Source organism: Delphinapterus leucas, chromosome 2 (assembly GCF_059928025.1).
Source record: "Delphinapterus leucas isolate spDelLeu-1000000601 "Yukka" chromosome 2, BTC_Dleu_Yukka2, whole genome shotgun sequence".
Taxonomy (NCBI): domain Eukaryota; kingdom Metazoa; phylum Chordata; class Mammalia; order Artiodactyla; family Monodontidae; genus Delphinapterus; species Delphinapterus leucas.
Window position 1 is genome coordinate 144,436,463 of NC_143130.1, and position 13,849 is coordinate 144,450,311.

Here is a 13,849-nt window from a genome sequence, read left to right on the forward strand (position 1 = left end):
TATAAGCTTGGTATTACTTATTCCTTAAATGTTTGGTAGAATTCTTGCAGAAAAGCCATCTGGGCCTGAAGTTTTCTTTGTGGGAAAGTTTGTAACTACAAATTCAATGTCTTTGATAGATATATAGCTGTTCAGAATTTTTAAGTTTCTTTTTGATTGAGTTTCAGTAATTTGTATCTTTCAAAGAATTTGTCCATTTCATCTAATATTCAAGCGAATTGGCATAAAGTTATTTATAATATTACCTTATTCTTTTTAATATCTGCAGAAAAATAACATCACTTATCCCACTACTGATACTGGTAACCTGTATCTTCTTTCCTTTTTTCTGATCAGTCTGGCCAGAGGCTCATCAATTTCATTGATCTCAAATAATCAGCTTTTGACTTTCTTGTTTTTCATCTACTATTTTCTTTTTTTCTGTTCCATTGTTTTCCACTCTATCCTTTATTATTTCTTTTCCTCTGCTTATTTGGGGTTTCATTTTCTCTTCTTTTCCTAAGTTTCCTTAAGGTTGAAAGCTGAGGTCCTTAATTTCAGACCTGGCTTTTTTAATTGAAATATAGTTGACATACAATTCTAAGTCAGTTTCGGGTGTACTACATAGTGATTTGACAGTTGCATACATTATGAAATGATCACCACAATAAGTCGAGTAACCATCTGTCTCCACACAAAGGTATTACAATATTTTTGACCATATTCCTAATATTATATATTACACCTCCATGGCTTATTTTATAACTGGAGTGTGTATCTCTTTTTTTTTTTTTTAATTTTTATTTATTTATTTATTTATGGCTGCATTGGGTCTTCATGATTGCGTGAGGGCTTTTCTCTAGTTGTGGTGCGCGGGCTTCTCATTGCGGTGGCTTCTCTTGTTGCGGAGCACAGGCTCTAGGAGCGTGGGCTTCAGTAGTTGTGGCATGCAGGCTCAGTAGTTGTGGCTCATGGGCTCCAGAGCGCAGGCTCAGTAGTTGTGACACACGGGCTTTTCATTGCAGTGGCTTCTCTTGTTGCGGAGCACAGGCTCTAGGAGTGTGGGCTTCAGTAGTTGTGGCATGCGGGCTCAGTAGTTGTGGCTCACGGGCTCTAGAGCGCAGGCTCAGTAGTTGTGGTGCACGGGCTTAGTTACTCTGTGGCATGTGGGATCTTCCCGGACCAGGGCTTGAACCTGTGTCCCCTGCATTGGCAGGCAGACTCTTAACCACTGTGCCACCAGGGAAGCCCTGGAATTTGTATCTCTTAATTCCCTTCAGTTACTTCATGCACTCTCTCTCCCCTCCAGCAACCACCTGTTTGTTCTCTGTAGTTTGTTCTCTGTATTCATTAGTCTATTTTTATTTTGTCTGTTTTGTTTTTTAAATTCCACAAATAAGTGAGATCATACAGTATTTGCCTTTCTCTGACTTACTTCACTTCACATAATACTCTTTAGATCCTTCCATGTTGTTGTAAATGGCAGGATTTCACTTTTTTTAATAGCTGAGTAATATTCCATTGTATGTGTGCATACATACACACACACACACACACACACACACACACATCCCACATCTTCTTTATTCACTCATCTATTGACAGACACTTAGGTTGCTTCCATATCTTGGCTATTGTAAATAATGCTGCAGTGAACATTGGTGTACATGTAAACCAGGATACACATTCTTTTCAAGTGCACATGGAACATTCTCCAGGATAGATCACATGCTAAGCTACAAAACAAGTCTTAATAAATTTAAGAAGGTTAAAATCACATCAAGCATCTTTTCTGACTACAACAGTGTGAGACTAGAAATCAACTAGAAGAAAAAAACTGCGAAAAACACAAACACATAGCATACTACAAAAAAAAATCAGTGGGTCACTGAAGAAATCAAAGAGGAAATAAACATATACCTGGAGACAAATGAAAATGGAAACACATGATCTGAAATCTATGGGATTCAGCAAAAGCAGTTCTAAGAGGTAAGTTTGTAGCAATACAAGCCTACCTCAAGAAAAATCTTGACATATTCCTTTTATTGGAATATGGGCCTTGAATGCTATAAATTTCCCTCAAACTATTTTTTTAAATTAATTTATTTATTTATCTTTGGCTGTGTTGGGTCTTTGTTGCTGTGCACGGGCTTTCTCTAGTTGCGGCGAGCTGGGGCCACTCTTTGTTGCGGTGCGCGGGCTTCTCATTGCAGTGGCCTCTCTTGTCACGGGGCACGGGCTCTAGGCACACAGGCTACAGTAGTTGTGGCTTGCCAGCTCTAGAGTGCAGGCTCAGTAGTTGTGGCTCACCAGCTCTAGAGTGCAGGCTCAGTAGTTGTGGCGCACAGGCTTAGCTGCTCCGCGGCATGTGGGATCCTCCCGGCCCAGGGCTTGAACCCGAGTCCCCTGCACTGGCAGGTGGATTCCCAACCACTGCACCACCAGGCAAGCCCTCCCTCAAGCTACTGCTTTAGCTGCAACCCCAACATTTTGCTGTGTTCCACTTTAATTTTCAGTTAGTTCAAAATGCTTTCTAATTTTAATTTTGGTTATATTTCTGTGATCCATGGATTATTTAGATATATGTTATTTGGTTTCCAAACGTTTGGAAATTCTCCAAGATCTTTCTAATATTGGTTTCTAATTTAGTTCCATTGTGTCAAAGAAAATACTTTGTACAAATTAAATTCTTTTAAATGTATTCAGACTTGTTTCATGGTCCAGGATATAGTCTATCCTGGTAAATATTCAATGAATACTTGAAAAGAATGTGTCTTCTGCTGTTTTGGGGTTGAGGGTTTTTAAAATGCCAATTAGGTAAAGTTGGCTGGCAGTGTTATTCAAGTCTTCTCTATATTTATACTGATTTTCTGTCTACTTATTCTATCAATTATTGAGAGAGGGGTATTGAAATATCCCACTATAATAAGGGATTTGTCCATTTCTCCCTGCAGTTTTATCAGATTTTACTTCATAAGGTTTGAGGTTCTCTTATTTGGTGCATAAATGTTTAGGATTGTTATGTCTTCTTGACAAATTGACTCATTTATCATTATGAAATTACCTTCTTTATTCCTAGAAATATTCTTTGCTCTAAAATTTACTTTTTCTGATATTAAGGTAGCCACTCCAGCTTAATACTCTGTTCATTTTTTAAACCCTTTCTTCTTTCTATTCTTTTTTGATAGTTTCTATTGCTCTTGCTTAACAGGCACTATTGTTTCTTCTGCTATGCCTAATCAGACGTAAATCCATCAAAACCTAGTTTTCACATTTAGAAATTTAGTTTGTGTGTATTTCATATTTTCCATGTCTCTCCTTAACCCGTTCATGCCTTCCTCTACTCCTCGGACATATGGAATATAGTTACAGTAATTGTTTCAATGCCCTTGTCTACTAAGTCTGTCATCTGCATCACCTGGTGTCTTTTCCAATTATTGTCATTTTCCTCATAATAGGTCATATTTTCTGCTTCTTTCCATGCTTGCTAACATGTGATTGGTTTACCCTGTTAAGTGCTGGATATTCTTCCATTCCTTTAAATAGTCTTGAGCTTTATGCAGTTAAGATGCAGTTAAGTTACTTGGCAATAGTTTGATCCTTCAGACTTGCTTTTTAAGTTTCATTTGGTAGGAGCAGGGCAGCCTTTAGTCTAGGGCTTATGTTACCTCACTACTGAGGCAATGCCTTTCTGAGTACTACAACCAACATCCAGTAGAGTAGAAGGTTTTTTCCCTGTGGCTGGTGAGAACGTGAACTATTCCTGGCCCTGTGTGAACTTCCAAGTGTTGTTCTGCCTGCTCCTTTCTGGTGGTTCTTTCCCTGCCCTCGGTTAGAATCATAAGCATGAAATTAATGCTCAGCTGAAGACCTGAAGGGGACCCTCTGCAGGTCTCTAAAGCCTCTCTGTCCGGCTCATTCCTCTCCAGTTCTCTCCCCTGAAAATCCTAGCCTTCCCAAATTCACAACTCTGCTCCCTCATTTCAGGGAGACCACTGGTGTCTACCTGGGTTACTTCTCCCTGTATTGCAACCTGGAAACTGGCTCCAGGCAGTAAACTGGTCAAATGGATCACCTTGTGTCTATTCTCTTGGGAGTCACTGTCCAATGTCCAATGTCTGTTTTACATATTCTGTAGGGTTGTTTAAATTCAAGGTGGCTAAGTGGATTCTGTCCCTGTGTTTGTTTTCAAGTTAATGCTATAAATAATCAAAAAGAAAAAAGCCTGTAACTTGAGATGCTTAAAATCTAGCATGGAAAAGACTCACCTCTCCTGACAGTGGAAATTTTCCAACAGAAACAGAACCCCATTTTCCTAACAGCAACGCAGAACAGAATAAATTCATTTTGAATGCCGTTATGACTACCAAGCCAAAAAAATTTCTTAAGAAAAGATTTCTTAAATTGGGATTTACTGTAAACAAATCCTACTCACTTACTGTCCCAAGTGGTAATTACATCACATGCCTACCTCACCCTCTGTAATTCTCTCTACATGGCAGTTCTCTCAGATGCTGCAGGAGGAATGCCGTAGCCTTAGGCTTTCCCATTTGCACAGATGTTTCTAGTTTCCCAACAACACAATATGATGTCCAGAGGCTAAAATGACTGTGAGGAGCCTTGCCAAACATAAGGCTTTACACTGCAAAGTGGTGTAACAAGAAACAAACTGCTTTCCAAGGAGCACTTTGCTGCACAGAAAAGAGTTCTAAATTATTTCTGCAAGTAAGAGAAGCCCCATAATCTGGCATTTGATGATCCTCCTGTACCAAGGTGGGAATGAACTTTCCAGGGAAATCTTTCCTTTAACAAAGACAAATGACAACAAAAATCTGAGGTAACGTCTGCAGGTAAATTCAAAGAGAAGGTCAGAAAAAGTTGATTTTCTTCCACAGTTTCATATGTCCCACCTGGACATTTCCTATATGCACATCAACTTAATCACTGATGTAAGCTGGGCCCTCATATTATTTTATAGAAGGGGAATGGTAACAATAAATGTCAAGAAGGTGCCAGAAGCTCCAAAGCATTTAGGAGTCTCTTGGCTTTCCCTACAATTTTCATTTGTCCAACAACTTACCATTTCTACTCACAAATGTCTGCTTTCTAGAACTGCGGTAGGGAGTGTACTGGGTGTGCGGGAAATGTCCTGTCAGGCAAGTAAGGCCACATTGAGATCCAACCAGGAAGTACCCAAAGGTTGTCTTCAGGGTCTCTGAGTCTCACATGACCTTCAAATTCCTTCTTCATTCCCCCTCTCCTCTCCTTTAAGACCTAACTTCCTCCCCCCACGCCCACCTCCTGATCCAGCTATCTCCCGGACAGCTCTCCATGCTCTATACCAGGGTTACTCAAAGTATCATCTGTTACCAGTTCACAAAGAGAGAAGAAGAAATTGAGGGTAAGCATTTGGAAACTTTTACAGTAATTGATAGAATAATTTTAAATCAGTTGAATGTAACAACAAAATACTAGGGCTTGTATTTTGCACTTTTCTTTTTCTAGTACTTTATTTTTATTTTACAAAAGTAACTATCTACATGAAAGGATATACCATGTTCTTGTATTAGAAGAATCAATATTGTCCAAATGACTATACTACCCAAGGCAATCTATAGATTCAATGCAATTCCTATCAAATTACCAATGGCATTTTTCACAGAACTAGAAAAAAAATTCTAAAGTTTAAACGGAAACACAAAAGACCCCAAATAGATAAAGCAATCCTGAGAAAGAAAATTGGAGCTGGAGGAAATCAGACTCCCTGACTTCAGACTATACTACAAAGCTACAGTAATCAAAACAGTATGGTACTGGTACAAAAACAGAAATATAGATCTATGGAACGGGACAGAAAGCCCAGAAATAAATTCACGCACCTGTGGTCAACTAATCTATGACAAAGGAGGCAAGAATATACAATGGAGAAAAGACAGCCTCTTCAATAAGTGGTGCTGGGAAAACTGGACAGCTACATGTAAAAAAATGAAATTAGAACACTCCCTAACACCATACACAAAAATAAACTCGAAATGGATCAAAGACCTAAATGTAACGCCAACACTATGAAACTCTTAGAGGAAAACATAAGCAGAACACTCTTTGACATAAATCACAGCAATATCTTTTTTGATCCACCTCCTAGAGTAATGAAAATAAAAATAAACATATGGACCTAATTAAACTTAAAAACTTCCACACAGCAAAGGAAACCATAAACAAACAAAAAGACAACCCTCAGAATGGGAGAAAATATGTGCAAGCAACTGACTAGGGATTAATCTCCAAAATATACAAACAGCTCATGCAGCTCTATGTCAAAAAAACCAACAACCCAATCCAAAAATGGGCAGAAGATCTAAATAGACATTTCTCCAAAGAAGACATACAGATGGCCAAAAAGCACATGAAAAGATGCTCAACATCACTAATTATTAGAAAAATGCAAACCAAAATTACAATGAGGTATCACCTCACACTGGTCAGAATGGCCATCATCGAAAAGTCTACAAACAATAAATATTGGAGAGGGTGTGGAGAAAAGGAAACCCTCCTACACTGTTGGTGGGAATGTAAATTGGTACAACATTATGGAGAACAGTATGGAGGTTCCTTAAAAAACTAAAAATAGAACTACCATATGATCCAGCAGTCCCACTCTTGGGCATATATATGGAGAAAACCATAATTTGAAAAGATACACCCCAATGTTCATAGCAGCTCTATTTACAAAAGCCAAGACATGGAAGCAACCCAAATGTCCATCTACAGATGAATGGATAAAGATGTGGTATATATATACAATGGAATATTACTCAGCCATAAAAAAGTGAAAAATGCCATTTGCAGCAACATGGATGGACCCAGAGATTATCATGCTAAGTGAAGTAAGTCAGGTGGAGAAAGACAAATATCATATGATATTGCTTACATGAGGAAACTAAAAAAATGAACTTATTTACAAAACAGAAATAGAGTCACAGATGTAGAAAACAAACTTATGGTTACCAGGGAGGAGGGGAGGAGGGATAAATTAGGAGATTGGGATTGACATATACACACTACTATATATAAAACAGATAAATAATAAGGACCTACTGTATAGCACAGGGAACTCTACTCAATACTCTGTAATGACCTATATGGGAAAAGAAGCTAAAAAAAGAGTGAATAGGGACTTCCCTGGTGATCCAGGGGTTAAGACTCCATGCTCCCAATGCAGGGGGCCCAGGTTCGATCCCTGGTCAGGGAACTAGATCCCGCATGCCGCAACAAAGATCCCACAAGCAGCAACGAAGATCCCCCATGCCGCAACTAAGACCCGGTGCAGACAAATAAATAAATAAGTATTTAAATGTTAAAAAAATAAAAAAGAGTGGATATATGTATAACTGATTCACTTTGCTGTACAGCAGAAACTAACACAACACTGTAAATCAACTATACTCTAATAAAAATAAAAATAAAGTAACTATCTATAACAATTTGGAAATTATAAAAGAAAAAGAAACCTGGTGCTTCACCATAGAGAGTTTGAGAAGCACTGCTCTATGTGTTTCCCTTTCATCAAAACCAGTGCCAATGCCCAAGAGCACCTATTAGAGAGGAAATGAATATAGGCTGGAGGGGGAGAGGTCAGCTGCTCCCACATCAGGAGACAGCCTGCGACCCATGTGGCCACAGGTTCTGCATTGAGTTTTGGCTTCAGGAACTGCTGCTTAGTCTGATTTAAAATAAAGTAGCATAGTACCATCTCACAGATTTCTGCTGTTTCAAACACTATGCTCTAAAATTGGATAAAATCTAGGTAATAAAGCCCCATACATTGCCCAAATGAAGTCTGTAAGTCATCACTTGAGAATTAAAACCTGGACATACATATTATTTGAGAAAGAAAGAAAAAAAAACAAAAAACAATAACCTAAAGGCCCAACAAGAGTAAACAGCTAAGCAAAGCAATCAATACCTGGTACAGCAGCTGGATTGAATACCATCAGGTAGACAGCAAACTGAACAGGATGAAAACTACACAGAAACTTAGAAATGTGTGCAAAATAATACGTGTCTATTAATTGTAGCAATGTTTATAATGGTAAAAAAAATAGAAAACGTATATTAAACAAAGGCCCATCAATAGAGAAAAGGCTGAACGATGTAGACAATGCCCTTGCTTCAAAGACTGAATTAGATCTCTCCTCACTGTCCTGAAGGGATTTCACAGCATTCTGAAAAGGAAAAAAGCAAGATGCAAAGAAGTATTTGTATGTAGTGTCCCAAGTTTTTTAAATGGGGGAAAAAAGGTCTGTGTATATACCGGAGGTGAGGTATTATTTTAAATGATTATTAGAGGATGGAAGAAGGTATAAAGGCTACCCTCTGGTTGTTAAGATTAGCTACTTGGTGTCTGGGTGGAAGGATCAAGAAAAAATGGGATCAAAGCAAGCCTCCTTCAAAGCTTCCATAACTTTTAATACAAGATGCTATGTTGTTTATGTAAAATTTTATATATGAGCATATGTGTACATATCTGTCTCTATCTCTCTATCAAGAGCTGTTAAAGAACAGTCACCGAAGATATGGTGGTTATCTAGGGCGGAGAGGGGGGATTCCTAGTGATTTTTATTTTCTTCTTTGTATGTTTTTCTTTTGTTTGAATGTTTACAATAACCAGGTATTATTTACATAATAAGAAAAAAAACAGCAAAGCTACAACATACATACATCTTAGATGCTTTCCTCATTTCCCACCTCTAACCCATATATTTCCCTCAAGTCAGGTCCCTTCCTCCCAGGCCCCTCCACACCAACTTAGTTCTGGCTCTCATTGTTCCTAATAACTCCTGTTAGGCCCCTTGCCTCAGTCTCTCCCCTCTCCAGTCAGTCCTCCGCACGGAAGCCAGAGTGACCTTTCAAGAATGCCTATCTGGGGCTTCCCTGGTGGCACAGTGGTTGAGAGTCCGCCTGCCACGGTCCGGGAAGATCCCACATGCCGCAGAGCGGCTGGGCCCGTGAGCCATGGCTGCTGGGCCTGCACGTCCGGAGCCTGTGCTCCGCAACGGGAGAGGCCACAACAGTGAGAGGCCCGCGTACCACAAAAAAAAAAAAAAAAAAAAAGAATGCCTATCTGTCCATGATACTTCCCTGCCTGACCCTCTTCTAGGGCTGCTCAATTCCCCAGGCAACAATTCTCAACAGGAGTTACACTCAGTAATCTTCAACACTGCATTTTACAACCTTGTCCACCTCCCCCTGCTCTTCCACTGCATGACTTGCAGCTCCTGGCTTACCCCCGTCCTTTCATTCTTCCCTGCCTACCCCTCCCACCTGCCCATCAACTCATTCAACACCCAAACATCGTTCCCTTCTGCAACCACTTCAGCACTTCTCCTCCTGTCTTCCCAGAGTACTCAGTGCTCTGTACACACTTTGTGATAGCACTGAGATCATTCTTTTTAGCGAATTTGTTTTCTCTCTCTCTCTATGAGCCATGGGAGGGCAGGAATACATATATCCTCAACATCTTTAGTGAATGAATGAATGAAATGAATGAATAAATGAACTTGTAAAAGCAGAACCCAAAATAGTAAATATAAATGCATGTTAACCATGTAAAAGGTCCGTATAAACACTGAAAAGGGGCTGAAAGTCCAGTTATAAAATACATCAGTCATGGGGATATAATGTACATCATGGTGACGATAGTTAATAATGCTGTATTGCATATTTGAAAGTTGCTAAGAAAGCAGATCTTAAAAGTTCTCATCACAAGAAAAAGTTTTGTTAACTATGTATGGTGATGGGTGTTGACTTATTGTGATCATTTCTCAATATACACAAAATTCAAATCATCTGGGACTTCACTGGTGGCGCAGTGGTTAAGAGTCCACCTGCCAACACAGGGGACACGGGTTCGAGCCCTGGTCTGCAAAGATCCCACATGCCACGGAGCAACTAAGCCCGTGCACCACAACGACTGAGCCTGTGCTCTAGAACCCGCGAGCCACAACTACTGGAGCCCGTGTGCCACAACTACTGAAGCCTGCGTGCCTAGAGCCCGTGCTCCGCGGCAAGGGAAGCCACCACAATGAGAAGCTGCGCACCGCAAAAAAGAGTAGCCCTCACTCATCGCAACTAGAGAAAGCCCGCGCGCAGCAACGAAGACCCAACGCAGCCAAAAATAAATAAATAAAAATAAATTTATAAAAAAATTCAAATCATTTATGTTGTATACCTGAAACTAATAGTGTTCTATGTCGATTACATTACAATGAAATAAATTAAAATGTCAAAAAAAGAAAAAAGGATGAGAGGTAAACATTTTGAAGTTCGTTTTTTCCTTTTCCAGTACAGTGGTTTCAGCTACTTTTTAAATTACTACCAGTAATTCACCCGACAAATAATTTATATTCAAATTACCAAAAGTTAACTACAGTTTAAATGCCTATAAAATGAAACAGAAAAGTCCGAAAGAAAGCCATTTTCCCCTTTTTAAATAAAATAAGAAATTCAGAAAAAAAAAAAAAAAAAGAAAGAAATTCAGTACTCCTCAACACCATGCCAGCTCTAAAAACAGCATCTCTCCCCCATAAAACATGGCCCAGCTGTGTGGTTACTTACTGGAGTTGAGGAGGATCATGGCCTTGACACAGAGATATTCTTTGTGTTGGAGTTTTAACTCGCGAAACCTTGAAGTCGTTGCCAGGAGCATGTCAAAGATTTCCAGAATTCCTTCCACACATTTTCCTTCATCCCTACAAAAGTCCATTTAGAAATGTAAGGAACATACAGCTTCCGGTAACCATCGAAAGCAATAAGGAGTCTTTTCTTTTTAATCTCAAGTTTCATCTTGTACACCCTTTAACTATAACAAGATAGTAATGAGACCACACCCAGAAATGTGAAATTACTAGAATTATTTTTATATAAGGAAGACAGGGCATTTCCTAGAAGTCCATAAAGCAAATATTTGAATATATACTCTTTAGGCAACAGTGTGCCCCGGAAGTACATTTTCCTCCTACCTATTCACCAAATGTTTTCTTAAAGGAATACCATTTCTGTTCATTATTTTTGATCTAAACTATGTCAGCCAACCAGCCCTCAATATGACACATATTACTAAAATGATACAGTCCATGTTCTCATCAAAAAACTCTGAAGTATTAATGAGGAAAGATTGAACATTACAGAAGCAAATATCCCAAGAAGAAATATTACTTTATATCTAGGGCTTAACTCTCACATCCTGGTGGTCAACTAGAAACTGGTGGAGCAACTAAGAGACATTTAAATGCAGTTTGAAGAAAAGCTAATATGACATACAAAGAAATCACAATTACAGAAGATGGATTAGAATCAGGAAAGGAAGGTAGAAATGGAGACATGGTAATTTTGATGTGCTACAGATTATTTTTAAGCAAAAGTTTTAGACAAACTTTGGACTATGTAATCGAGATTCTTTTGAGCACTCCTTACGGAAATGAATGTTTAAGCACACTTTTGAAGTAAATTACTTGAACTGTACCTAGAAAATACCAGCTTCAATTCACTCCAGCCAGACACACATTATTCCACCTCACTGCTCCCAAAACAACTTCCATTATCATCAGTCATAGAGCTACTGGAAGTCCTTGACAAGCAAGCAGTTAAATGATTTCGCCACGAAACATTCCTTTGCTTCTAAAAGCCTGCAGTACACAGCAAAGGGCAGCTATGGTGGCCATGAGTTTCTGCAAGTTTCATTTTCAGTCTGTAGCAGCCCCTGAAGGGGACCTGAGATCTTCAAAGAACACTGGCTGGTCCCTCCTCCTTCTCCCAACCCCAAGCCAGGACATTTCCAGTGATGGTAGTAGTTGGAGAAAGGGCCTCTGTAGAGTTCAAATGAACTGGCACCAGTGGGTACTACCAATCCTGCTAAAGCCTTTCCTATTTGGTGCTATGCTTGGATGCCCGCTTACCAGGAACCTGCAGTCCACAGCGTTCACACCCCCACGAGCTCACTACACAAAGCTACAAGTATGCAAACTGTGCACACTGGCAAACAAGCGCGGTAACTTTGGAAACCAGTTTAGGCTTCCTGAAAGCGCACAGGTTAAGTGATAAAATGTCAGTGCCCCCTAGAAGTCACTCCTAAGGGAAAGGCCACTTTGGAGAATCAGAGCCCACCCTTTGGCAAAGGGTGCCAAAATCTATAGGAAAAGCCCAGCCCTCCATATGCCATCCGCCCACCTCCCCTGCTCTGGGCTTTCCCAGGCAGCCTGCTGCTAATGTCCAGTAAGGACATGCATGCCCTGCACATAGCAGAGGCACAAGAAATACTTCTTCACTTGAATGCCCCTCAAGCCAATCATCAAATCACTTGGCCTAGGACAATTAATTATTGGAAACTGTAATTGGTGGGTTTAAGGACAACTGATACTGAGAAAAGCTAGTTTTAAAATATCTCTGGGGGCAAAAACAAAAAATCCAACAAGTCCTGCATTGACAATTTAATAGTTTGGCTCTTTACTCTTTTGTGAGACTCAGAGGTGGGGTCACAGGCACATGTGTGCATGCACACACACACACACAGGCACGCACACACACACACCTCCCCAAGTAGTATGATAAGGGGACTCATTTGAAATCAATCCTATTTTGCAGAAGCTGCCACCTGTGCCTAAAAACACATCTCTAAATTCTGAAGTTAGCACCATTTCCTCATCGAAATACATACCATTTAAAATGTAAATTCATATTTCAAAAATGGAGGTAGAGGGACTTCCCTGGTGGTCCAGTGGGTAAGACAGGGGGCCCGGATTCCATCCCTGGTCAGGGGAACTAGACCCCGCATGCCACAACTAAGAGTCCGCATGCCGCAACTAAGACCTGGTGCAGCCAAAATAAATAACTAAATGTATTTTTTTAATGGAGGTAGAGTTTATATTTTAGGGTATCTTAGGCCTTGATAAATGCTGCAGCTCAAAGTAATCAGAACATATGTACCGCATGGAAAAAGTGAATTTCTCAACCAGTTGTAAAGAGCAAGGTCTGATTGCTTTCTCCAGCAGGTGTGAGAGCCAACCATCTCATTCAAGGGGTGGCAAGGTTAGAATATTTTTATTCACTTCACAGGCTGTAGAAAACAAATACATTTCTAGAAAATAAATGAGAAATATAGGGGCAATAAGGTACAATATCTTATAAAGGACACCCTAATAGAGTTCTACTTTAAAATGAGTTATACAGAACAGAGTGAGGAAGGACTTTACAATCAATGAGACCTATTTCATTTATTCTGTAAGTAACTATGATTGACACTGAATTACGAGTAAGAAATTAAGACAGGTTTAAAAGATCTGAATTCAACCTAGTGGGTATATGAGTTGGATGTTAAAATACTGAAACAATATATCAATCAAACCAAACTACTCATGGAAATTTACTTTTACACTCCATTTCCCCATAAACCAGTGCTAAATAAAAATAAAAGTAGTAGTTCCATGTGGACTATCTTATATTTGATAACCACTCCCTTTATAAAAGAAAAATATTCTGTTTGATACCAAGGACAACGTGTTGAAAGAGTGGGCTTCCCTTTGGGGTTCACTGTCTTGTACTGGCATATATAGATCCGCTGGCAGCACACATGTGGCTAATAGACCACAGTTTGTCTATCTTTGTGTGGGCGGCAGTAGGGTTGGGAGAGCTTAGCTCATGGGAAGGACTGAAATATTGAACTCAGGTGAAATGATCTGAGTACAAAAGGGAAATACAAATTCAGAAGTGAAAATTCTGTCAGTCTCTTGAAGAAAGTTCAATATACAAATACCTGAGGTGAATGCAAACTCAGTACATTTACACTTGTGAGTCCACAGAACTCCATAAACAT

General features: G+C 39.5%; 1 protein-coding gene across 1 annotated transcript in view; it reads right to left on the reverse strand.

Annotated features, from left to right (window-relative positions):
• ESR2 (estrogen receptor 2) overlaps positions 1–13,849 on the reverse strand; it is a 65,276-nt gene that overhangs the window by 17,873 nt on the left and 33,554 nt on the right. The window contains exon 6 of the mRNA XM_089907815.1: positions 10,597–10,730. Within this exon, the coding sequence (XP_089763941.1) occupies positions 10,597–10,730 (134 nt within the window). The remainder of the gene's footprint in view (positions 1–10,596; positions 10,731–13,849) is intronic.